This window comes from Eurosta solidaginis, chromosome 3 (genome assembly GCF_040869045.1).
Source record: "Eurosta solidaginis isolate ZX-2024a chromosome 3, ASM4086904v1, whole genome shotgun sequence".
NCBI lineage: Eukaryota > Metazoa > Arthropoda > Insecta > Diptera > Tephritidae > Eurosta > Eurosta solidaginis.
The window spans coordinates 137243071-137270658 of NC_090321.1; the positions used below are offsets into that span (position 1 = coordinate 137243071).

At 36.6% G+C, this 27588-nt stretch overlaps 1 protein-coding gene across 23 annotated transcripts in view; it reads left to right on the forward strand.

Annotated features, from left to right (window-relative positions):
- RyR (Ryanodine receptor) overlaps nucleotides 1–27588 on the forward strand; it is a 1962175-nt gene that overhangs the window by 1862475 nt on the left and 72112 nt on the right. For all 23 annotated transcript variants that reach the window (XM_067773071.1, XM_067773075.1, XM_067773079.1 and 20 more), the window contains one exon: nucleotides 20612–20954. In XM_067773071.1, the coding sequence (XP_067629172.1) occupies nucleotides 20612–20954 (343 nt within the window). The remainder of the gene's footprint in view (nucleotides 1–20611; nucleotides 20955–27588) is intronic.

A 27588-nucleotide genomic window follows, 5' to 3' on the forward strand; every position in this document is an offset into this window, starting at 1 on the left:
TTAACCAGGCGACCTCGTCGTAATTAAAGAAGATTCACTCCCACCCACCGAGTGGCGTCTGGGACGAATCGAGAACGTTCGCCTCGGACCTGACAACCATGTTCGGGTTGTAGAGGTTCCCACCCACAATGGGCTTGTCATGCGCCCCTTAGTTAAACTGTGCTTTCTTCCAATGGAGCACTCTTCGAGCACAGCGCTCTAACTTATATACGTTTTCCCTGTATAATTAAATTTCCGTATCATCCGCTGTATCCAACTACTTCTCGTTTCTCTCTCTGCTCTTGTACTTTCAGGACGACACCATCATGGCATCTCGGCCAGCATGTCCACTGGCTCTCACGGCAGAGACCGACAACTGCCTTCAGTGTCGGCTCTGCCACCGCTACCACGCGCTGCGGACCTGCCTGCCAGGGCCCAGGGTTATTTTTACAATTACCTAGCCCTCACACATACAACGGGTGAATGCGACTCCCGAGGGTCGTGCAAAATTTGCGGCCTGGCGCATCACACCCTCCTACACGAGGGGCCGAAAGGACGACGAGGGCAGCACAAAGCCCCAACATTAAAAAAAGGGGGAGTACCACGAAAAGCGGCATCACCGAAGAAGAAGAGAGAGAAGTAGTCCACCTGCGCCTGTAGGGCACAAAAGGCGCACCCGGCAACCAAACCCGCGGCAACCCCCAAAACGGAACGGACGGCCAAGCGCACGATCGCGCGCACTTCACAGGGCCTGCAAACGGCGCAATGTCAACGGCGCAACACCAGTCGCGCCTTAGATACGACCATCCGCGCCCTGCAGGAACTGCAGAAGGTGCTCACTAGCACCTCCCTGCAGGGCGGGCAGGGTGTTTAAGCCGCCTACATCCCCAATTGACGGCGGCGCGCGCCATCCTTACGCGAGGCCGTGCGCGGCGAATTGGAAGGTGCCAACACCCACGAAGGGCCATCGCCATCAACAAAACGGCAACCGACCAACAGTCAAGAATTATTACTCGGCAATCGCGGACGCGCTCCATGTCATTACCCATCTATACTTTTATTTATATATATATTTATTTGGAAACGAATAAGTTATAAAAAGTGAATTATTAACGTGTGCATTAATTTCGCTGTAATTAAGATCAGTGAAGATCATTTTGCTAAGCATTAATTATTGTACAATAACAAAGAAAAGAGTGAATTTGAAATATTATAACGTTTTCGGAAAAAATTAAAACATAAGCCTTTTATTCAAAAGAGTGAAGAGTGTAGCGAAGGAAGACCACGACTGTTCAGTATGCATTAAAGTTTTTTGGCCTCATTCTTTAATTTTTCCTCTCAAGGAAAGGAAAAATTTCAGAGACGCTTCATTTCAGCCAAAAGTGTCCATAGTTTATTGAAACAATTAATTAATTTTACCATTTATAATTATTCTTAAAATACAACAATGGTTTTAATAATGATCTCAGTTTAATTAAGCAAAATTATTTTATATCTAACATTTTGCAACAATTTCTGTTTGCCGGACCAGGACATTTCCTTGAAAAATTAGAAAGATTTATGTAAAATTTGAATGATGTGCATTGAAGTTGTTAACATGAGCTGAAGAAGCAAAGTTGTGAAAAAATTAAATTCCACAGCTCACAAAGGACTTGAGCTCCAGTGGCCACAATTCAATTAAACTTTTCAAGATATCTGATTTTAAAAACAAAGTTGATAGCTTATTCTATTATAATTTGTAAGAACGACAATAGATCTAACCCATGATAATTCAAGCCTTTGCGGGAGCCGACCCATTAAATTGTATTGGATTCAGTTATACGAGTTTAGTCAGAATTTGTATTAAGAATACCCTTATTACACAAAGGTGAGGTGCGCGTAGAGTGAGCATTTTTTCAAATGGTAGTGCGGTGGTAGCGTGCTCCGGCTACAATACGGAAGTTCCTGGGTTGAAGCTCCGGGCAGAACAACATAAAAAATTTAGAAACAAGTTTTTTCAATAAGAAAAACGCTTTTCTAAGCGAGGTCGCTCTCGGCAGTAATTTGGCAAACACTCCGAGTGTATTTCTGCCATGAAAAGGTGCTCTGTGAAAATTCATCTACATTGCAGATGCCGTTCGGAATCGACGTAAAAACATGTTGATCCAGTCCCGCCAATAGGTAAGTTTATTAATTTTAAATTAAAAGGAGCACGACGCAAATGAGGAGAGAAGCTCGGCCGATACCCACTTCGGAGGTATATCGCGCCTTTAGTTATTTATTTATGATAAAAACAAGCACCAAAACTATTGTTATATTTATAATAAAAGTCCTTCAAAAATTACACTGCGGAACAAATTTCCACTTTTAAAAATCTCACAAGGAAATTTTTAACACATTAAATGTAATTTTGTGTGCTCATTTCATAAATCATTTTACTTTTTTTGTAACAGCTCTAGTTTTCGAGGTATTTTCGACTACCCGAAAACTTTTCCAACAGGAGTAGAAAAGTGCAAAAACAAAAAATGCAGCAATTTACAGAAGCAAACCTCAATGTTTTTAATATTTCATTTATTATTTGCCTTTGTTCTTTCATTTTAAACTATTGGTTTTTGTATTTGTTGTTTCATTTAAGAAAATTAAAAAAAAAAACTACAAAAACGTCAATAAGAAGGACTCAGCGAAAGTGATCGACATTATTTTGTTTTTGTTCTTAAACTTTCGTTAAATTAAACAACAAATACAAAAACAAATTGTTAAAATGAAAATAAAATTGAAGTTTGCACTTTTCAATTACTGTTCGTTCTTATTGGCTTCGACTAAGAGTATTTATTATGTTTTCTTATAACATCTCCAAATTTTTTCGTAACTTTTATTTTAAAATTAATGCAATTAATTCTGATTCTAACAATGACCACAAAAAGACTGCGTTCTTTGAATGATGCAGATAGTTTCTGTGTTGTTTGTGGTGAATATACCTTCAAAAAATTTCTTAAAGTCATCACGGACTTCGTTAAAACAGGATATGTTGATTATTTTGGAGTGAACATTTGCGATGAAGAGAAGCCATGGGTGCCAAAAACTGCGTGCTAAAATTGTGTTATGTATCTGCGACAATGGTTGAATGGATAAAGATCAGCTCTCAAATTTAAGACACCAATGAATTGGCAGGAACCTACGAATCATCATGATGATTGCTATTTTTGTGTAGTAAACATTACTGGAATAAACTCGAACAATTGGTCCTATCCGACGTTGCCTTCTGCTCAGCGACCACTTCTGCACTCAAACGAATCATCAATACCACACACGTCATCAGATTATGAGTGCGATTCTCAGTTTTCTCGGATTTCACACCAAGTCAAAATAGTGGTCCTCAACTATTTAATCAATAAGATTTAAGCGATTTAATAAGGGATTTAAACTTATCGAAAAAGTGTTCTGAAATATTCGTCTCTCGTTAAAAAAAAAAATCTGCTAACACCAGATACAAAAATTACATTTTATCGTAGTCGATAAAAATATTGTTTGTCATATTTTGCCACTGGGGAGAGTTTGGTTCACTTTAATGACGTTCAAAGTCTTTTGCAAAAAATGGGTCCAGAAAAATATAAACCAAATGATTGGCATCTTTCATCGATAGCAGCAAGAGAAGTTTGAAGTGTGTTCTATTACACAATGGAAATAAATATGGATCTGTACCCATTGGTCATTAAACTGCTAAAGAAGAGTATCAAAGTATTTCACAAGTACTGCAAAAATTTAAATATGAAGAACATAGTTGGAAAATTTGCGTTGATCTGAAAATGGTTAATATCCATTTAGGACAACACGCAGATTTTACAAAATTTGCGTGTTTCTTATGTATGTGGGATAACCGTGACAGAAATAACCATTGGATTCAAAAAGTGTGGCCATTGAGAGAGTCACTGGTTGCTGGTACCCCAAATGTGATAAATCCACCCTTGGTAAACCGTGATAGCATTATATTACCACCGCTTCATATTAAACTCATTGTAATGAAACAGGTCGTTAAAGCGCTAAGAAAAGATGGTCAATGTTTTGCTTACTTATGAAAAAAAAATTCCCTGGGCTGAGTTGCGAAAAATTAAAAGCAGGTATTTTCAATGGCCCCCAGATAAGACAGCTGATCAAAGCCCTAGATTTTATTGGGTCGATGAACGAGCTTGAAAAAAGTACTTGGAAATCTTTCATTTTGGGAGTGCAAGATTTCCTTGAAAACCAAAAATCTGCGAATTATGAGCAATGATGTAGTGTAGCTAAAATAAATGCATTCATACATACATGTATACTGACAATACCCTTAGGGAACGTACCCAAATTACGTGACCCGTTTAGGGGGAAGGGGGGGATTTCTTTAGGTATTACACCTGATCACAGGGGAGTGGGGAGGGATTGAGACTTTGTCACGTAATCAATAATCTCTAGGAAATCTTGCAATTTTTTTGTGGAATTTATTTCGCGTAAAAAATTTCAATGAAAAATCATCAGAAAAGCGTGCACGGTAATGCAGTGGACGACGTGTCTCGCGTGCTTCGCGTAACGCGGCGGGTGCTGAATTAATAAAAACAAATATAATCAAATACATTTTTTTTTAAGTTAGCAAAAAATAATTTAAAATCATACTTATGAGCTACTACGTGAAAACTTAAGGGGGAGGGAGTGAGTCTTAAAATATTGTAATGAATATAGCAACACTAAGGGGTACTGTCATCTCTAAGCCGATGCTAAGCAGTGACGTTTATGCACATCAATAATTCAATCATTATGTCTACACATATGTACGTACACGCAGCGGAGAAACAACGCACAAACACACGCGCATGAGCTGTGAGAGAAACTATAAAAATTGTGCATCTGTAGTTATAGCTGAGAAAATTAAAGCAGATAACCAACTAGTAGATTCTAGAACAGAACCGCCTAGAAATGTCAACGAGGAAACCAAACACTATAAAAGGCAGCAACAGTAGAGGCGCGACAATCAGTTGGATTTAAGACGCTATCTAGCGAGCAATACTGCTATTTTGAAAATCAGTTTCATTTAAGCAAGCTATTGGTTGTGAAGTATCAGTGTATTGTGACGTACTTTAATAAAGGCCATTTTACATTATTAAATATTGGAGTTATTTATTCAACAGTTTAGCGATACGAACGTTAGTAGAAGGTTGCGAATAAGAGGATTTGCAGTAAATTCGTTACAATTGGTGTCAGAAGAGGAATTTTTGAATAAATTCCGAAGATTTTGCATACAACTTGGAAATGGCAAAGTTCAGTGAATTGAAGATCCAGCAACTGAAGAAGGAATTGGAGAGCCGTGGATTGAATACAAGCGGCATTACACTCGAACTTCAGGCACGACTATGAGAGGCAATGGAAGCAGAAGCAATTAACGTGGAAGAGTATGTCTTTCCTCTTGATGGCGAGGAGGCAAAAAAAATTTAAGAGAAAAATGAAATATCTCAGACAGTTACGAGCACAGACTTGAACACGATTTTGGCTGCAATATCTCCTCAAACATCGACAATGGCATCTCAACTGGAATCACGGGAGACACGCCTAACATCGAAGTTTGAAGCACAAGAAATGCGCATTTCAGAAATGTCCTCGCAAATATCAACCGATATGGCATCCAAACTGGAATCGCAGGAAACCCGTATAACATCACAATTGGAAGAACAGAAGACATATTTGGCATCTCAACTGGAAGCGCAAGAGGCACGTATAACTGAAATGTCGGCACACATTTCGGAACAGATATCATAGCAGCTCTTTTTGAAACTGGAAGAGCAGGATGCAAAAAATTTACAACTCGAGGACAAAATTGATGCCGAGATAGAAGCGTTAAAAGGCCGTATGGAGCAGTTACAACTAAACCGCCCAGTTGTTTCAGCAAGCAATCCAAAGGTAAAAACACCATCATTTGACGGTTCTGTTCCTTTCCAGGTCTTTAAGCTACAGTTTAAGAAGACCGCAACAGTGAACAACTGGAATGCTGAAGATAAAGTCGCAGCTCTATTCGTATCATTGAAGGAGCCAGCAGCCGAAATCCCTCAGGCGATTCCCGAAGGAGAGTGGAACAACTATGAAGCATTGGTGGCCGCTGTCGAGAGACGTTATGGAAGCATATAAAACAGATATACCAAATTGAGTTGCAAAACCGTTACCAAAAAGCAAATGAGACATTGCAGGAGTTTGCTTCGGATGTTGAAAGATTGGCTCATCTTGCAAACGCGGACGCACCCGTGGAATACACTGAAAGGGTAAAGATTCAGAGCTTTATTAACCGCATACGGGACGTCAAAACGAAGCGAGCCACATACGCGAACCCAAAGCAAAAATTTGCTGAAAAGGTATCACATGCATTTACTCAGGAAACTGCCTCCCTATTGAGTAAACCAGCATATAAGGCTCATCGTATGGAAGTAGAAAGAGTGGGTAGATACAATTTTGGAAGCATTGAAGGGCACGCAGCAGAAGAATAATGATGCAGTCAAATGCTTTAAGTGTGGAAAGCCAGGGAACATTGCGCGTTATTGCAACACCAAACCTAACAGTTCCAACAATGTGGGTGGTCGTAAACGCAGAGCTGAAGGAGATGATCAGATCTCCAAGACACGCCTAACATCGAAGTTTGAAGCACAAGAAATGCGCATTTCAGAAATGTCCTCGCAAATATCAACCGATATGGCATCCAAACTGGAATCGCAGGAAACCCGTATAACATCACAATTGGAAGAACAGAAGACATATTTGGCATCTCAACTGGAAGCGCAAGAGGCACGTATAACTGAAATGTCGGCACAAATTTCGGAACAGATATCATAGCAGCTCTTTTTGAAACTGGAAGAGCAGGATGCAAAAAATTTACAACTCGAGGACAAAATTGATGCCGAGATAGAAGCGTTAAAAGGTCGTATGGAGCAGTTACAACTAAACCGCCCAGTTGTTTCAGCAAGCAATCCAAAGGTAAAAACACCATCATTTGACGGTTCTGTTCCTTTCCAGGTCTTTAAGCTACAGTTTAAGAAGACCGCAACAGTGAACAACTGGAATGCTGAAGATAAAGTCGCAGCTCTATTCGTATCATTGAAGGGGCCAGCAGCCGAAATCCTACAGGCGATTCCCGAAGGAGAGCGGAACAACTATGAAGCATTGGTGGCCGCTGTCGAGAGACGTTATGGAAGCATATAAAACAGATATACCAAATTGAGTTGCAAATGAGACATTGCAGGAGTTTGCTTCGGATGTTGACAGATTGGCTCATCTTGCAAACGCGGACGCACCCGTGGAATACACTGAAAGGGTAAAGATTCAGAGCTTTATTAACCGCATACGGGACGTCAAAACGAAGCGAGCCACATACGCGAACCCAAAGCAAAAATTTGCTGAAAAGGTATCACATGCATTTACTCAGGAAACTGCCTCCCTATTGAGTAAACTAGCATATAAGGCTCATCGTATGGAAGTAGAAAGAGTGGGTAGATACAATTTTGGAAGCATTGAAGGGCACGCAGCAGAAGAATAATGATGCAGTCAAATGCTTTAAGTGTGGAAAGCCAGGGAACATTGCGCGTTATTGCAACACCAACCCTAACAGTTCCAACAATGTGGGTGGTCGTAAACGCAGAGCTGAAGGAGATGATCAGATCTCCAAGACCAATCAATCGTTAAACTAAAGCGAGTCAGCCGCAAGGGGCGACAGCTGGCTCTCTCAATTGAATGCCCCATAATCTCTATCTCACAAATTGGAAGAAGGTCAAACAATCTTACTGTCGGAGGATATGTGGATGGAAAGGAACGTTTATTGACTGTAGATACGGGTGCTGCATCCCATTCGATCAGATTTAGTCAACAATAAGATAATACCATTGCTTGGAGCAAGATAACGTACAGCCACGGAAGAGGACACCCAGGTAATTGGAGAAGTAGCATGTGAAGTAGCAATTAGGAACGTCACGGTACTACACAATTTTATAGTGGCAGAGATTGTTGATGAAATCATAATTGGAGTGGACTTCTTAATCGACCAAGGCATCAAGATCGATATGCAAAGCAAGACGATGCGATATAAGAACATGGATGTGCCACTTAATTTCGGCTACGAGAGGGGCTACAGCAGTAAACGAGCGCTGGTGGAAGAGAGTCAGCAAATACCACCAAAATCCGAAGTAGTCATCTGGGCAAAGGTTGATGGAGATTGTGGGACAAACAAATTGTGCGTTGTCGAAGCAGCAAACAAATCAGCACTGAACATACTTGTAGGAAAAACCCTGGCTATGACAAAACAAGACGGACGTATACCGGTAAGAGTACTCAGTGAGTTCAAGTCACCACTCAATTTGACCAAAGGAGCTATTTTGGGAAGATGCCAAGAGGCTGAAGTAGTTATTAACTGTGAACAACTCCAGGAACACGTTTCATCTTCTAATACTGATCTTTCAAATGACATCACGGCATGGACGCAGGGGCTAGAGGAAGCCTATCAGAGTAAGGCAAAACAACTGCTCCTAAATTATGCGAACATATTTGACCAGGATGGTTGCAAACCAGGCCGCACCAACGGTGTGAAACATCAATTGACACTGGAGATGCGAGGACGATCCGTCAAGCTCCACGTAGTGTTCCACTGGCGAAGCGGGAAGTTGTGAGTCAAATCATATAAGAAATGAACGACAGCGGCGTCATCGAACCATCAGCTAGTCCATGGAGCTCACCGGTAGTACTTGTGAAAAAGAAGGATGGAAAAATGAGGTTTTGCGTGGACTACCGGAAGTTGAATGACGTTACGAAAAAGGATAGCTACCCATTGCCAAGAATTGACGACACTCTGGACTCGCTATCTGGTACAAAATGGTTTTCCACACTGGACTTGAAAAGCGGCTACTGGCAAGTTGAGGTGAAGGAGGGAGATAAAGAGAAAACAGCCTTCAGTGTCGGTGATGATATTTGGAAATTTACAGTGATGCCTTTTGGACTTTGTAATGAACCAGCTGCTTTTAAGAAACTCATGGACCAGGTACTGAAAGGTCTACATTGGAAACCATGCTTGGCGTACCCGGACGACATCATCGTATTGGGCAAGAACTTTGATGAACATCTTAAGAACTTGGAGGAAGTTTTCCAGAGAATAGCTGGCGCTGTTCTGAAGTTAAGTCCCAAAAAGTGTGCGCTGTTTAAAAATGAAGTAAATTATTTGGGTCGCAAAGTAACGACAGAGGGCATCTTCACTGCGAACGAAAAGATAGAGGCTGTAAAGGATTGGCCAAGACCACAGAACCTACATGAGTTGAAAAGTTTCCTTGGGCTGTGCACATATTACCGCCGAGTTGTACCAAATTTTTCCAGCGTAGCCCATAGCCTCCATGAGCTTACAAGAAAAAATAAAGCTTTTGAATGGAAGAAGAAGCAAGAAGTGGCTTTCCAAACATTGAAGGAGCGGTTGTGCATTGCCCTAATGTTAGCATATCCGATTCCAGGAGCAAGATTTATTCTAGATACAGATGCGAGTGTATATGCTATAGGAGGCGTTGTATCACAACCGGTCGATGGACAGGAGAAGTTAATTGCATATTACAGCCGTCCAATTGGAAAACCAGAGTTGAACTACTGAGTTACGCGTAGAGAGCTGTTGGCATTGGTAGAGTGCATTAAACATTTTCACAAATACCTCTACGTCCAGCGATTCCGTGTCAGGACAGATCACGCAGCGTTAAAATGGCTTCCGCAGTTTCGTAATCCGGAAGGACAATTGGTACGGTGGATCGAGCGACTTCAAAGCTATGACTTTTCCATTGAGCATCGAAAAGATAGTACCCATGGAAATGCCGATGCAATGTCACGAAGACCATGTAGTTTGGAATGCAAGCACTGTTCAAAGGCCGAGGCTAAAGAAGACATTATAGATGTCCGGCTAATGACTATAATGTGTACGGATGAATGGGACAAGGAACAATTAAGAAAGTGTCAGCTAGAAGTTACAGATCTGTCACATGTTATGCAAGGGCTCGAACGAAACGAAAGACCAAGCAGAGAGGAGATGTCAGAAGAGAGCCCCATTGCGAAGTCATATTGGGCACAGTGGAACAGTTTAGAATTGATATCCGGTTGCTTGCATCGAGTATGGGAGAGTGAGGATGGTCAAAGAAAAAAGAAACTGATAGTTGTTCCCAGAAAGAGGATTCCTGACGTGCTCAGCGAGCTATATAATGGTCCAAGTGGAGGTCATCTGGGAATCACGAAGACGCTCGAGAAGATTAAACAGAGATTCTATTGGCTTGGTTGCCGCCAGTCGGTCACTGAATGCATTGCGAACTGCTAGGTGCGGAGCGGAAGGGCGCAAAACCCGAAGTCATGGCCAGATGAAGCAATATAACTCAGGTGCGCCATTTGAAAGGATCTCTATGGATGTCGCAGGTCCATTTCCTACTAGCAACTGCGGAAACAAATATGTACTGGTAGTTATGTCTTATTTCAGCCAATGGCCAGAGGTATACCCAATCCCAAATCAAGAAGCGGAAACAGTAGCAGAAGCGTTTATAAACAATTGGGTTGCAAGGTATGGTGTACCAATGGAGTTACATTCTGACCAAGGCAGGAATTTCGAATCAGCTGTGTTCCAGGAAATGTGTAAATCATTGGGCATTCGAAAAACACGAACAACTGGATTGCATCCTCAGTCGGATGGTATGGTGGAACGATTCAATAGAACATTGGAGGAGCACTTAAGGAAAGTAGTGGACAAGTTCCATAAAGAGTGGGATACCCGCATACCATTATTCTTGATGGCTTACCGATCAGCAGGGCATGAGACAACGGGCCAAACTCCTGCAAAAGTAATTTTTGGCAATGACCTTAGACTGCCAGCTGATTTGAAGTTTGGGATAGATGCCGATGCGGAGAGAAATGTCAAGAAATTCACTGGTTATTTGGAAGAAGAGCTGAGGGAAGTACACGATCAGATAAGGCAACGAACAAAGATTATGAGTGACAAGATGAAAGCCAGACACGATAAAGCAATTAATTCGGAAGATTTTCAGGAAGGAGATTTAGTGCTGTTATACAACACACAACGAAAAAAAGGGTTGTCCCCGAAATTGCAGTGTAATTGGGAAGGCCCATAAAAAGTTGTAATACAGATCAACGATGTAGTGTACCGCATACAAACCATCGGTAAACCACGTACCAAAATAAAATTGGTCCATTTGGAAAGGCTGGCAGCGTTTAGATCGAGAGATTTGTCTGATCGGGACGATCTGACTTAGGTGGAGGGCAGTGTAACGAATATTAGCAACACTAAGGGGTACTTTCATCTCTAAGCCGATGCTAAGCAGTGACGTGTATGCATATCAATAATTCAATCATTATGTCTACACATATGTACGTACACGCAGCTGAAAAGCAACGCACAAACACACGCGCATGAGCTGTGAGAGAAGCTATAAAACTTGTGCATCTGTAGTTATAGCTGAGAAACTTATAGTAGATAACCAACTAGTAGATTCTAGAACAGAACCGCCTAGAAATGTCAACGAGGAAACCAAACACTATAAAAGGCAGCAACAGTTGAGGCGCGACAATGAGTTGGATTTAAGACGCTATCTAGCGAGCAATAGCAGTATTATTTTGAAAATCAGTTTCATTTAAGCAAGCTATTGTTTGTGAAGTATCAGTGTTATTGTGACGTACTTTAATAAAGGCCATTTTACATTATTAAATATTGGAGTTATTTATTCAACTATTTAGCGATACGAACGTTAGTAGAAGGTTACGAATAAGAGGATTTGCAGTAAATTCATTACAATATACTACCGGTGGTCACCGAGGGGGGAGTGATATAAAAAGTTGTAGAAAATGGGTCACGTAGTTTGGGTACGTTCCCTTAGCACGCGTGACTTTTGAGCTGCTCGCTGATAACGTAAACAAAAAGCAACCAACTAAAATTGTTGCTGAGTGTGGGTATTCATGTGCACTAGCAAGTTCTCACGTCTTGCAACTATATGCATGTGTATGTGAATGTGCATGTGTACGATTGGCTACATGCTGTTGTTAGGCTTAGAATCAAAGTAAATAAGTAACATAGTAAATAAGTAATACATAAGAATTTGTTTGTAATATTTCAGTATAAATAGATCGAAATATTTTAAATAAAGACATTCATTTTCTTGGTGCCGAATGACGGCATCACTCGAACTCTAATTTATTTTATTTTATTTTACATGGCGATCCTGCCAAATCCATCGAACTGAAAAGGCGGAATCACTAAAAATACTTTGAGCTGCTGAAATTAAAAAGCAGACTCCTTTTTAAATCTTTTAAAAATTCTTCCAAAGGCTGCTGCTTGTAATAAAGGCAGACCTATTGTAAAGTCCTCCAGTATTTTATTAAACTGACAAAAATAATGAAAAAAACCGGATACATTGAGGAATTGGATGCAGCATTAAACGTTGCAGTTGAATGAATTGGTATACATTTGAGGAATTGGATGCAGCATTAAACGTTGAAGTTGAATGAATTGGTATACATTTGAGAATATACTCAGCATTTAGACGCAATTGGGCAAATATTTGGCATAAATTGGCATGAGCGGATCCAAATTAACATCGCATAAGGGAGTGGATTATATAACGATTCCGACCTGAGCACTAATCCCGTGGCAAGGATGAGCAAAACAGGGAAGCAAGTTCAACCGTATCCCGCAGCAAAAGAAAGCATAAGGGAAGCAGTCAAATCCCGCAGCATGGGACATACTGGACAAATAACATGGCAAAATTGAGCAACACCTCTAGCATTTAAGTATATTTGTATTTTTTTCCCCCTTTTAGAAGCATATGGCAACCTAACGGCTTCCAGTTAAGGGCAAAAAGTAGATTTTTGTTAATAAAAATAAGATTTTTTTTCCTTTTTCTCCAAATGAACGACGATATAATAAGTCAGGCAGAATTCGACGCAATATTCTTGCGTTATAGCAGTTTAATTATAGCAGAGAAAGAAAAGGTAGAAATAGAAGAAGAAACAAAAGAAGTAGCAGAACCAGTAGAAAAAATTAGACAGGGCCCTAAGCCTATTACTATAGAAGAATATAGGCGCAGAACAAAACTAAAGGTAGAAGAACCTAAGATTCCCAAGACTACAAGGAGCAAAAGAAAGAGAGGAGGAAAAAAATTCAACTTTAGAGGAGCAGTAGCGATCTTATATCAGAAAATAAATTTAACTACAAGCACGGAGGAAAGAATCTGTTTGAAAAACGAAATAAGAAAGATCAATGAATATGACGAAAAAGAAAAGAAAAAAAATATGAAGCCCAAAGTGGCACAGAAAATGAAATAGAAATAAAAATAATATATAAATGAAAATAGCAGACAAATACATTTTCAAATTCCAATATTCTGTAAAGTTTGTTAAGTAAGAAAAAATAATTTATAATATTTTGAAAAAAAAAAAAAATATTTTTAAAAAGAAAAATGTTTACAAACAAGTAAGTTGTAAAACAAAATTTTACGTAAGAACAAAATCAATAATTTTATTAGGCCTAAATTAGTCCTTTTTCATATTCTTACTCCTTTTTTCAAAACAGGAAAATTATTAAAGAAAATTTTTATTTTTCACAATGTCTTTGTGGAAAAAATTGGCAAATGACATTACGATAGACACAGCTGGTTATGAGATAGAAAAAGGAAACTCAGGAAATTCGGAAAACAAGGTATCAGAGAACCGAATAATTAAATATGAGCCACCAGTTGAAGAAGAAACCAACAACATTCAAAACATCCCCGACGTTTGGTTAGTCGTTTTATTTTACGCATTCATACTATTGATCATTGCAATAGCTATGATGCTCAAAAATTATATCAAAATTTAATTTAGATGGCAAAAAAGCATTCAAGAGCGTATTTAAAAACAAAAACCTTATTAACTTACTATTAAAAACCCATTTCCAAACCAAAACCCTCAAAATGCTTCAATTAACAATATATTTTCTTGAGACAGCTTTATCAGCCACTGTCCATATATGTAATACTCCTATATTGCTAATAGAAAATGCTCGCAATGTGTTTTGATCTCGAAATCAAAACAAGACAGCCTATAAATTATTTGTGATTGTATCAGCATAAGTGTGACAAGAAAAAATTAAAATTTAGGTACATTCGATTATTGAATACAAAAACAAAAAAGTTTAAACAGCAATACATCGGCACTCTGATGTTTGGGAATGTACCTAGCCTTTTGTAGTAATATAGGAGTATTACATATATGGCACTGTCTAAGTTCGATAGCAAACCAAAAATTTGAATTATCTTTTTGGATGCTCATAACATCTTTGCAAAGGTTTTGATGGACAACTTAAAAAAAAAAATGCATGTACTTAATATTCTTCCAAATAATCATATACCCATTATAAAAATAACGAATTTGATTTTATATTTAATTAATGCTTCAAAGAGTACATAGCTAGAAAGGAAAATCTCAGTGAAAGCATGCAAAACTCTAAAACAAAAAAAAAAAAAAACAGCCAATAACACTATTACCAACAGTAATGAAGAAACTAATACTGTTTTCACACAGAAACTTAATGATCTCATTTCACCTGCTAATGAAATCGTAAATTTTTTGCTTTCACACAGAAGTAACTGCTCGATTAGTATGAAGGATGAGACAGACAATCATGGCGGAACGATACAAGGTGGGAGCATGGTGACATACCTACAAACAAACAAAATTCCATGTACTTGTAAATTCGATGGACAAATGTCAAAATCGTACTGCGCCGGAAGTTGATGTATCAAATCAAATAAAAAAGGTTATAATCAGCTGTTCGATGAGGCCACCTTGTATCGTTCCGCCATGCAGACAATGACATTTACTTTGACAAATGACATTTTTAAGCACTGAACACACCAAAAACTAAGAAGCGGAAACGGAAGCGGAACGCTGCCAACAGAGTTGCATTGTGTTTTTGACTTCATTAGGCATTCGATTAGCTACTAATGAAATAATTATAGATTCGAATTTTGTAGGGAAGATTGAGCTCAATAAGCGTCTTAATGTAGAAAATTGCCTTTATTATTCAATAAGCCGTCTGTGTGAAAATAGTATAAGAGTCACAAAGAGAATCTTATTATAAAAAAAGCGCTTAATATATAAATAAATTTGCAATTAGACATGTCGAGCTCGTTTTCATCCAAAAGGATAGAAAATTGTTGAGGAAGTTATTGACTTAGGACAATATTCGACCAGGCTTAAAAATGCCGGCAATCTAGGACTTGTAAGAGAAAAAGACAGTTGTCCCTTAAGAGACAAATTTGTCAAGAATAATGAATACTCGAGTAAGCATATTTAAAAATAAAAATAAAATAGGTACCCAAGTTCTCAAAGATCTAATATTTGCATTAACCCCTGAAGTTATGCATGTGACAAATGTCGACAAATATTAAAGAAATTCTTCATAAATATCATTACGATCCCATCTGGGAAGGCCACCCAGAAACCACATGACACATAAGATTAAAAAAAAAATATTGCTGGAAAAAATTAAAATGGTATGAAAAATTTTTCTTTTTTTTTCCACTGTACCCATTGGTTTAATCACTTATCACTATATAACTACTTCTTGCTCTAGCAGCAACTGAATCTATGCAATTACTGTCCCGCTTTTAGAACAATGTCAATTTTCAGCCAAAAATGACTGTAACCATTATCCTATTCTATACGTTTAAATTTTAATTTGAAATGTACTACCAATACAAAAGCTTTGTTTAACCGTTCTCATCTAGGAGGTCATAATTTTAGATAATAGGATTTTTGGATCTAGATAAATAGATAGTAGATATATAGGGCCCTGTAAAATAAAAAATATCAATAGGAAAAATTATTTTATTAATAACCTTTAGAGTAGTAAATATCGATAAAAACAATAATTTTACTCTAATTGCTTATAAGGTAGAAAGTACAGATAAAAATAATAAGTACACTTTAAGCAATGAAAATAAGAAAATAGTAATACACAAAAATAGACTTAAATCATTTGAATAAATACATTTCATTTTTACTAAATGTTTATTTTACTCACTCATAAATTTTTATTATACAAACTTATAAATTAAGAAAATTATAGTACACAAAATAAGTTGTTCCATTAGAATAAAATCATAAACATAACTGAATGCTCAAGTTGAATGTACAACAGCAAAGTAATAAAAAGAAAAATGCACCGCATGAATAAATGTACAAACAAACATTTGACGGAAATAAATTCCTTAATAGCCCACTTGAAAATGAAGTAAACAAAATCAAAACTTTGTAATCACTTGACACCAAAGAACAAAAAGAAAAAGAAAATGTAAGTCATAAATTCAAAAGCAATTAAATGTAGTAGAATCCCTAACGTGATTCTTTTTGAAAACGGTGATGTAGTGTAGCCAAAATAAATGCATTCATACATACATGTATACTTACAAAACACTTAGCACGCGTGGATTTTGAGCTGCTGGCTGATAACGTAAACCAACTAAAAATGTTGCTGAGTTTGCGTATTCATGTGCACCAGCAAGTTCTCATGCCTTGGAACTATATGCATGTGTATGTGAATGTGCATGCGTACGTTTAGCTACATGCTGTTGTTAGGCTTATAATCAAAGTAAATAAGTAACATAATAAATAAGTAATACATAAGAATTTGTTTGTAATATTTCAGTATAAATAGACCGAAGTATTTAAATAAAGACATTCATTTTCTTGGTGCGGAATTACGGCATCACTCGAACTCTAATTTGTTTTGTATTACTTTACAGTGAACGATATGCTGTGTAATGTGAAAGAGCTAGGCTGCAACATGTGCATTAAGATTCATTATTTGCATAGCCATTCAAATCGGTTTCCTAAGAATCTTGGAGTTTATAGTGAAAAGCAGGGTGAAAGATTTCACCAGGATATTCGTGTTATGGAAGAGCGATACCAAGGAAAATGGGACACGTATATGATGGCCGATTACTGCTGCAGTCTTTTTTCGGTATCTTGAACAAGACCCACAGGCAAGAAAGTCTTATAAAAGGCAATTTTGTGCTGATACGCGGTAAATCATTAAAATTAAGTATGTAACAATTCTCATTTTTATAAGAATTTAACACTTGTACGAAAATTAAAAACTAGAGCTGTTAGAAACAAACAAATCATTTTTTCGTAATCAGCACCCTTAAATTGACTTAAAACGTCTAAAACAAGTCTGACCAGTGTTATTATTTTCGAATTTTTTATTTTTGTGTCCGACTCAAATTTTTAAAGCCCGGCCCCATAACGAGGGAACGGCTCATTCCAAATGAAAAAACTTCATACTAATTGATTCTTGCCGACGTCTGGATCTGAAAAATATATGGACATTTAAAAATTTATATTTCTACTTAATACTACAAGTTAATAATTGAATAACGAATTATAACCAAAATCTCAAACTGTACATAGTACACGTGTACCTGATTTTGGATTGGGAAAGATTTTAAATGAAAATATAGTTTTGAAAAACTAGAAAACACGCAAATATGGTGCCGTTTTAGTATCTACAATCCACTTAGATATTTGGTGTTGATAGCACCGTAGCATAGAGGTTCATGTCTCCACTATTAAGCACAACTCGTTTTGTAGCGAGTTATTTAACCACTGCAGCAAGTCTTCAATTTTCCGCAAGATGGGTCTAACTCTCCTGTACGCGCCTAGCTTAGAGAGTTACAAAGAAGCATACGTACAAGTGAAGCTAATATAAGCGTGTTAAAAATTGGGCGTAATATGTTAGTAATCACTATAGTAACGACCTGGTTTATTCGAACGGGGTTTAAGCCGGTTTTTTCTTAATTTTTTAGCCGTTTTTTTTATCCTGAAATTTCGAATATCGAATAACCTGGTTTTTTTTTGGTTAACCGGTTTTTCAGAAGGACTATAAAGGCCTTTGAAATTTTATCTAATACTAGGTTCAAACACACACCAAATTGGCAATTTATACTATTTGGGCAATTTATTACGCAATTTGTCATATAATAAATTGTAATAATAAATTGCCAATTTAAAAAAAATTGCGTAATAAATTGTTTCAAACTGCAAATGCAACATTGTAAAGTGTGTTTATTGAGTATATTTAAACGTCAGTTACGCATGGCTGAACTATATGGTTGGCTCATCTCATCAGCTGATTTTATGTCTTTCATTTCACTGGAGTAGGGATTTTCAAAAGATGGCAAACTCAAAATGAAACCAAAACATTGAACACATTTTCTTACAACACACAAAAATTTCAAAGTTTTATGTTTTCATTCCATTTCATTCGCCTAATAATGTGCGTGTTTATTTTGACAGTCTGAACAAAGGTATGTTCTTGTTGTAGAGATGAGCCAACCAGCTATCAAATTACTATTGTGTAAGCTATATCGAGTTGTATGAACAGCACTCAATTCAAATCGAAATTTCCTCAATTTATTTTTCTGTTTGAACATAGTATAAATACGGTAACATGTGAAATTTGTATCGCGATCTGGATCACTATCCATTGGAACGCGAGGTAATCGTATTATCATCTTGTTTTTATTGAAGCGGCAACCACTTAATATATATGTATAAGCTTAAGTGTTTGTAGCACGGTTAATACGTTTGTTGGAAAAATAAAGCAAAAGTAAAATATTTTGGACGATTTTGTATATTTAGCCAAATGTGAAAAACGGACAGAAAATCTTGAAAAATTGTATAACGCATTACTGGCAATAAGTCCTACTAGCACATTGAGTGAAAGAGCATTTTCTGTCTCAAGTTTCATAAAGACTAAAGAAAAGAATAGATTGAGCCCGAAACATTAGAACTGTATTTTATATTTAAAATATTACTTTAATCGCAATAAGTAAAGTCTTCACACATGAAGACTTTTAGTTACCCTAAATGAATATTATACTGTGAAATGAAATAAGACTTAATATTCTTTTGTTCATAGCTGTATTAAATACACATTGAATTTTTTTTTTTTTTTTTTAAATAACGATTTAAAAAAAAATATTGTTCTGGCCGTGAGCTCGAATCGAATCTTGAATCATTTATCAATAGGCCGATAAAAACAAAAACAATTGTAAACGATTTACCTATTGGTATGTAATATTTTATTTTTAGCTGAACGGAAATTTTATTAATTTGGGCAAGTATTAAAAACCGGTTTATCCGGGTTTCCCCAGGTTTGAGAACTTAAAACCGGGCTTTTATTCGGAATCGGCTGGTATCAGCCAAAACGATCGGCATCGACTGTTTTTAGCCGATTTTTTGAATCCGTGAGTTGTTTGTTGTTGTAGCATTACTTCGCCCCATCCAAAATGTGCGAAATTTTCATCAATATCATCTAATGGGAGTTCGAAGAAACTTGCTGATTCAACAGCATTTGTCAAAAGAGATCGGGGTGTTACAGGCGTTGATTCCACATTGCAATTGAAAATATGGTTATTGTCATGTGGGACACTTACCAGCATGAATTAGTGCTATTGATTTTCTTCTTTAAATCCTTAAAACAAAAAAACACATAAATTTATTTAATTAATTTCTAAATTTACTCAAGCCATTTCATGCTACAACTGCACACAAACGAATTTCTACCGCTTACGTTTTGAATAACTACTAACTACTAAAATACTTCGAAACGTAACCCTGACATAATAATTTTTCTTTTAACCCTCCGATATATTGTGGCGTCTGGCCAGACAAGAACGCTTTATTTTCGTGAATAGCTTTAGTGCTCCCACCCGATCATGAAAAGCTTTAGTGACTTTTTAAGTTTAGAGGCCGTCTTTATAATAATTCCGAAATTGATATTTTTTCTTTTTATTTTATCTGTTTTTTTGTACCAAAGATGATTAATTATGTCACATTTTAGCGTTGTGGTCTGGCTAGACGAACATAGCCTATAAGACCTCATAGTTCGTATTCATTTCAAAATTTATCAATAAAAATTCAAACTTATTTCAGGGTAGTCACAGTGTGCGACGAGTTTCTTCAACATTTTAGTAAAAATTTAAATATTTGTGGATTTTGTTTTATCTTTTTTTGTACCAAATTTGATTATGTCACTTTGTAGCGTTGTCGTCTGGCTAGACCAACATATTTTTAAGCCTATAAAACCTCAAAGATCGAATTCATTTCAAAATTTATCAATAAAAATTCAAACTTATCACAGTGTACGACGAGTTTTCTTCAAAATGTAAATAAAAATTCAAATATTTGTGGATAAAGTTCAAAGTGTAAAATTTCGTCTGGCCAGACGACAACGCTAAGATGTGTTGAATTTATTCACCGGTTTGAATTTGGTTTGAAGACACACCGGTTTCGGTGGTGTTCCACTATTACTGTCATTTTACGCCCTTTACACGAAGAGCTAAAACTTTTATAATGCTATTTTTAAGCCATTACCAACTTATTCATATATGGTATATATTAGACCGATTTTTATACTATTTACATTGTATATGAACATGCCTGTTAATGTAAAATAATGTTGTAAATCAGCTGTGCTTAAGAACATTTTTTGTATACCTTGAAAGAACTAACATCACTAATCAAAGGATTGCATGATATAATGTATAATATATAAGCTGGTAATAATATTTTTCTTTATTGCCAGACATCGAGCTTGCAATATTTTTGCACGATCTTACTACGAACAATGGCTTCAGGAAGAAAATGTAGGTCAGGAAATTATGATTGAGGACTTGACACAAACGTTTGAGGAATCGGAGAAATCGAAAAAAGATGAGGAGGAGTCCGAAGGTAAACCAGATCCTTTAACGCAACTGGTGACAACATTCTGTAGAGGAGCCATGACCGAACGAAGCGGAGCTTTGCAAGAAGATTTGCTTTATATGTCATACGCGCAAATAGCTGCAAAATCTTGCGGCGAAGAAGAAGAGGAGGGTGGAGAAGAAGATGGTGGAGGAGACGGTGGTGAAGAAGGTGCCAGCATACATGTAAGTTAAGAGATAAATATGTAAGTATGTGTTACAAAATTAATGAAAGATAAACATTCTTAACTCTTACTTTCATAAGTACGCGGTTAAAAGCTATAGCATAGGTAAGGTTGGGTTACGTTAAGAGGTCGTGCGTGGGAATTTCCCACTCTTCCACTCGGAAACATTTTTGACAATTGTGTGTGCACTCGTAAAACCAGGTACTTTTGAGTGGACCTCCACGACATCACTTGCTTTCTCTGATGAACTTAAGTAGAAGTGTAAGAACCATCTTCCCAACCTTTGCTGTCGCAGAGGGAGCTTGCTGGTATGGGCCACCATCGGAGCATTGGTGAAATAGCGCAATGACCTGTCAGGACACCCGTGAGTATTCTCACTGCAAATTTCTTTATTTAGTTCACATTGTTGTTGCATTTGCATCTTAAATCTCTATCCGTATCTGGTTCACGTTTCATTGGAACACGAGGTATGTGTATTATGGGCATTCCGCTGTAATTATATCACAACGCAGAGTTAGTGTTTGATGTACGATCTTTGCTATCTGGTTATGCCTTGTTAAATATTCTACAATTATCATTTTCAATAGCACCTATTTTATTAAACGGTTTTATTTAGCTTGACTCTGTGTGGCGAGCGTTGTTTACGAATTTTGTAATTAAAATTTAAGTAACTTTCCGATAAGATACACGCTTGAAACTTGGATTATAGTTCAGAACCCGAAGACAATGCTATAATAAGAAAAAAAAACTCCGCTAGGTGGCGAAAAGATTGAGATATTAAAAAAATCGTATCTACGTTGGGCATTTCGCGTTAAAAAATATTTCTGCCTTACTTACAATAAAAATATTCCTTGGGCGAAGATAATTAGTATTCTAAATTATGTACACTGTAATTTTTCAAATATCTAATATATTATCATTGTACTTAAAATTATTCCAAATGTGCTTCATATTGATGGTATAATATCGGCAGACACACTTTTTCTGATTGAATTCTTTAGTGGAGGCCGGAAATATAAATAAACTTTTAATTCTGTAACTGATATTGAATTTTACAACTGTATAGCAAAAATGCCATTAATTTCCCTACACAAAGATAGAAAATATAGCCGCATCGCAGTGTGAGGCGTACGTAAGAAGACACTTTCCAAACGGAGCCAATGAGTTAAATAAATGCCTAGTATCTTGCATGGCTTAACACCACAATAGTCTTGGAATTCCTTAAACTCATTAATTTGCTTTGGGCTGTGTGAATAAAATTTAAATACCGATATCCCAAACGAAAAGTATTTCTTTAAAGTTGTTTACATAGGACGTCTTTGTACAAATCTTTTAAGGGTCACTTTTTTTTTGGCATGTCGATATATTGTTTCACAAACTCTAAATACCCATCGGTATGCTTGCACCCATAACTTAAACGTAAATTAAGGGAGTGACAAGTGCTCTTAACAGGCTTTGATTTAGTTTTCAATTCAAGAATGGCTTCATCAGTGGGAGACTCCGCAGACTCAGGTGCATTTGCAATAACTTTTTTTAAGTTCAAATAGTGACAACATCCAACATTTTTCTAAACTATCTGCTGGGTGAAGTGCTATTGTTCGCCTTTATTTTAATAAAAGTAATTTTTTTTTGTAAGAAATCCATTGAGGTAAATTTAAAATTAGATAAGGGTTAATGAAGATGTGGAAAATGTTGTGCATATTTTGCTCAGTGAGAAACAGACAAAATTACCAAAATATTGGCTACAGTCTACATATTACCAAAATTGAAAAAAAGGGACCAGAGGACCAAATGGGGTTGGAAAGGGCCATTTTTGGTCCAAATGGACCAATGTGGCAACCATGAATGGGGGTGTCTGGCATGGATTGTTTTCATTTTTCATTGATCAACGAATCGTGCTGTACTATGTATAGAATCGCTTTCTTCGTTCCGGATGTCGAGATTAAACATGTTCAAAGGCGTATAGTTTTTATCCGCTCCGCATGCAGCTTGGTGTAGTGCTGTGAAAAGATAATTCTACGCATCGCGAGTTCAGTTTCGGTCCGCGGGTTTTATTAAATTTCCCACATACCCTGTATATCTACCGGGCATTCCCCTATCCCCCACCCGGGGACGTCCCCAATGGGGATCTGTAACCCCGCAGGGGTTATTTTATTTTATTAAATAGTTTTTAAATTTTTTTAAATTTACTCATAATTACTGACCCTCCTGCTATTCTTCCAACAAAACAACTATGTACACACACTGGTTTTTATATCTATATATTAATACGCTAACAAAATTTCCATACAATCAATTGCCAGGCTGTTTCGCATAGTTAGCGTACGTAAAATCATACAAAAGTTATATGAATCGATTCGTATGGATCAGCCGCAGTGCATAGGCAGACTTTTGCTAACAAATATTACTCTATTTGTTTATAATTAATAGAAAAAGTTTTTGTAAAATCGAAATTGCCATCTGTTGGACCCATTATGTTCACAAACCCCACTGAATTGGAAATTCAAAAAGCTGCATTGTCGCGTTGCTCAAATGTTTCATCTACATATGTACATATTCGTACGCGCCAACTGGTGAGAGAACCACCGCCTCACACATTTTCAGTTCAAATAAAATATTTCTTCCCATTGTTGACATTTACCTATATTGGTCTGAACCAAAATCCTTAAAAATTGTTCTAAAATAATTATTAGCGCACGAAAAAACTTTAAAGAGAAGTAATAACTTAATCGGCCTAATTTTTTGGACACATTTTACTTACACGTAAACGCATAGATCTTTATTTAACAGATTCTTTGTTTTTTATTTTAGTTGCTTTCAAAAAAATATGAAGTCACAAATAATGAGTAGCTTTTGTTCAAACTCACTACATTTATTTATTTATAACAATTAATTGCAAATTTCACCCAAAATGTTTTTTGCATTTCCAGCTTTTATGCTCATTTAGCAAGTCTTATACTGAACAAAAAATAAATAAATTTGCTACAAAGATATTACATTAAAATTTATATATTGTCTTTTATGCTAATTTATTTTGATATTTCTTATTTTATTTTATTATATTGTCTTTTATTTCAACTTAGTTTATTATTATTTAAATGCAACTTGATTGCATCGTAAAATTTCACGTTGTATATTAGACGAAAAAACACGACCCAAAAACGTTTTCGATTTTAGGTCAAAATAGTGCATAAGCCGTATATTACTCTACTATATTTATTATTAGGTTAACTTTGTTCGATTATAATATGCCCATTACATTAATTCGAAAATGTAAAATTTTTTCCTGAAAAACTTCACAAAAGTTGAAACTGTACACGTGGCCCCACTTTATAAATTTTCAATACGGAAAAAACCGGCTTGGTTTAATCGGACAATTTCTTATTGTATATGAAACGAAAAAAAAAACGTCCCAAAAACGTTTTCGATTTTAGGTCAAAACGGCAACCGGCATCATAACGGCTTTTTCCCATTTCAAAACTGTAAATGCTCGCAGGCACCAAACGGCGAGAGAACTATCCCTCACTCATTTTCAGTTCGAATAAAATATTGTTTCCCATTATTGCCACTTATCTATATTGGTCTGTAACAAAATCCTAAAAAAATTGTTCCAAAATAATTGTTAGCGCACTAGAAAACTTTAAAGAGAAGTAATAATTTAGCCTGTCTATTTTTTGGACAAATTTTACTTACACGTAAATGCATAGGTCTTTATTTTTTTTTTTAATTTAATTTATTTATTTATTTAAAGTCGACGCAAACACAAAGCGGTCGACTAATTATTGTAATAGACAGATATATATGTAAAATACAGAGCCATTCTTAAATTTAAAAAATTCAAAAAAGGTACATAGAAAATTTGTATGTTATAAAGATTTTACATCGCATTGTATAAGAAAAAATAAAATTAAAATATCAGGCTAAACATAAGATTATAGCAGTATGTAAAGCAGCAAACGAACATTCAAAGCCAATGCAGTTATACAAATCATTATACCGCGAGCACCAATGATGCAGGGGACTGTTTCTAGCAAAATTTTTCCGGCATAGAGGTAAATGAAAAGGCACAAAATGTCTGGACGCCCTAGAAGGAACCAAAAAATTTAGTTGACTGATTAGGTCAGGGGAGTCAATCACACCAATGATGAGCTTGTGGATGAACATAACGCCAAGTAATACTCTACGATTCTGTAGAGATGGCAAATTAATTAGAAGAAGTCTATTCCTGTATGGTGGAAGATGAGTACTTGATTCCCAGTTGAGACCTCGTAATGCAAAAATTAAAAACCGTCTCTGGACCGACTCATTCCGATCAACATGGATTTGATAGATCGGAGACCAGACACATGAACAGTACTCGAGAATAGGACGTACCAGCGAGGTATAAAGGATCTTTGTGAAATAAGGGTCATCAAACTCTTTAGCCCAACGTTTGATAAAACCTAATACACCAGTTGCTTTATTTATAGCGGTTGAAATATGTGTGGTAAAACTTAATTTCGGATCAAAAATAACTCCTAGATCAGTTACAATAGATATCCGCTCCAAGGGGTCGCCGTTAAGTGTATAAGATGATAGGACCGGCTTCACACGGTGAAAAGTCATTTGCTTACATTTAGAGTAATTCAAAAAAAGTAAATTTACAGTACACCAGCTTTGAAATGAGTCAAGATCGGCCTGAAGCTGATTAAAACAGAACAAGTTCGAAGGCAGATATGTGTAACAAAGTTTTACATCATCTGCATACACAAAAACTCAAGAATGTAATATAACCTTTGGTAAGTCGTTAATGAACAGGTTAAAGAGTAATGGACCCAAATGGCTACCCTGGGGCACGTCAGAAGTTACATCAAACGACTTTGAAAGATTGTTGTTAAAGAAGACTCACTGAGTCCTATTTTCAAGATAACTTGAAATCCAACTTAATAAAGTCGCTGGAAAACCCAGAAGATCAAGTTTGGTAACTAAGAGCTCGTGATTAACAGAGTCAAATGCTTTACTAAAGTCGGTGTAAATTACATCTGTTTGTTTGCAATCTAAAAAACCATTCATAACAAAAGACGTAAATTCAAGCAAGTTGGTAGTAGTTGATCTCCGATGAACAAAACCATGTTGACAAGGTGATATTAAAGAGATACACATGTATTGAAGCTGGTATGTAATTATCTGCTCAAAAGTTTAGGGATAGCTGAGAGCTTAGCTATGCCTCTGTAGTTCTCAATATTAGACCTACTACTTTTTTTATGCAAAGGTATAATAAACGATTGTTTCCAAATAGATGGAAATGACGCGGATTCCAGAGACAGTTTAAATACAGTACTTAAGTACACAACTAGGAACACCATCTGGACCCGGTGAAGATATCGGTTTCAATGCAAGAAGATTATTAAGAACAGTATCTTTATCAATAAATGGGTTTAAAATATTATTAGAACTTTCCAAGCAATATGGATAAAGATTAGACTGGACACATTGGAATGAATAGGTTGATTTAAAGAATTCAGCAAATAAATCTGCGATTTCGTGATCAGAATTTGCGTTTTTGCACCCATAAATAAAAGTAGATGGGAAACCAGAAGTTTTCCTTTTGGAATTAACAAATCTGTAGAAACGTTTCGGATTATTAGTAAATTGGAATTTGCAACATGATAAGTAACCTTTATAACACTGCTGGTTAAGACGATGAAAATTGGAGCGCGCCACTAAATATTTAGATAAATCAATAGCTTTACCAGATCTTTTGAAATGCTTATAGAGTCTAGATTTAATATTATCAAGTCTTAATAGTTGATTTGACAACCAAGGTGGTTTACCCGTGGTGGTACTGGAATAACGAAGGGGGACACAGCTTTCAAACAAAGCATTAAGAGAACTATAAAACAAGGAAGTCGCTGTTTCAACGTCTGTACACTGTAGACTCGACCATTCATGGGCAGAAATCAAATTATTGAGCTCACTAAAATTCGTCTTTGAAAAACATCTCGACCGGGTCGGGAATTGGGCTTAGAAACATCGAGCATCACAGGTTGAACAACATCCAGTACTATCTCAAGCGTAGGATGAAGAGGGTCTTCAGGAAGGGATAATGGGGGAGTTCGGGTTAGAGTAATACCCGCAGAGTCATCTGTAAAAACTAAGTCTAAGGTTTTCCTTTTGGAATTTAAAACATTATTCATTTGGAGAAGAGATGTATCTAGCAGGCTATTTAAAAACTCGTGCTGAGTAGTGGGAGTCATAAAATTTGAGTCGATGGTATTGATCCAATTTACTGATGATAAATTGAAATCACCAAGAACTACTAGGCGGTCTTTGTCTCGCAATTGCGAGTACAAACTACAAATAACAGTGCTATGACATGTATAAACGTGTATAAACAAACTAAAATTGTGCAAGGCAAGCTTTACTGCTATAAATTCAATGTCATTTGTGGTGTCCAATAGCAGCAACTCAGATGGAAGCGTCGAGTCAACAGCAATAAGGACACCACCTGCTCTAGATTCACGATCACGCCGATAAACTACATATTTACGTGAAAAGAGTTCAGAGTTAAAATTATCAGCTTTTAACCAGGTTTCAGTAAAAGCTATAACTTGAGAAGTAAAAATAAAACTATTCAGATAAAAGGTACTTAATTT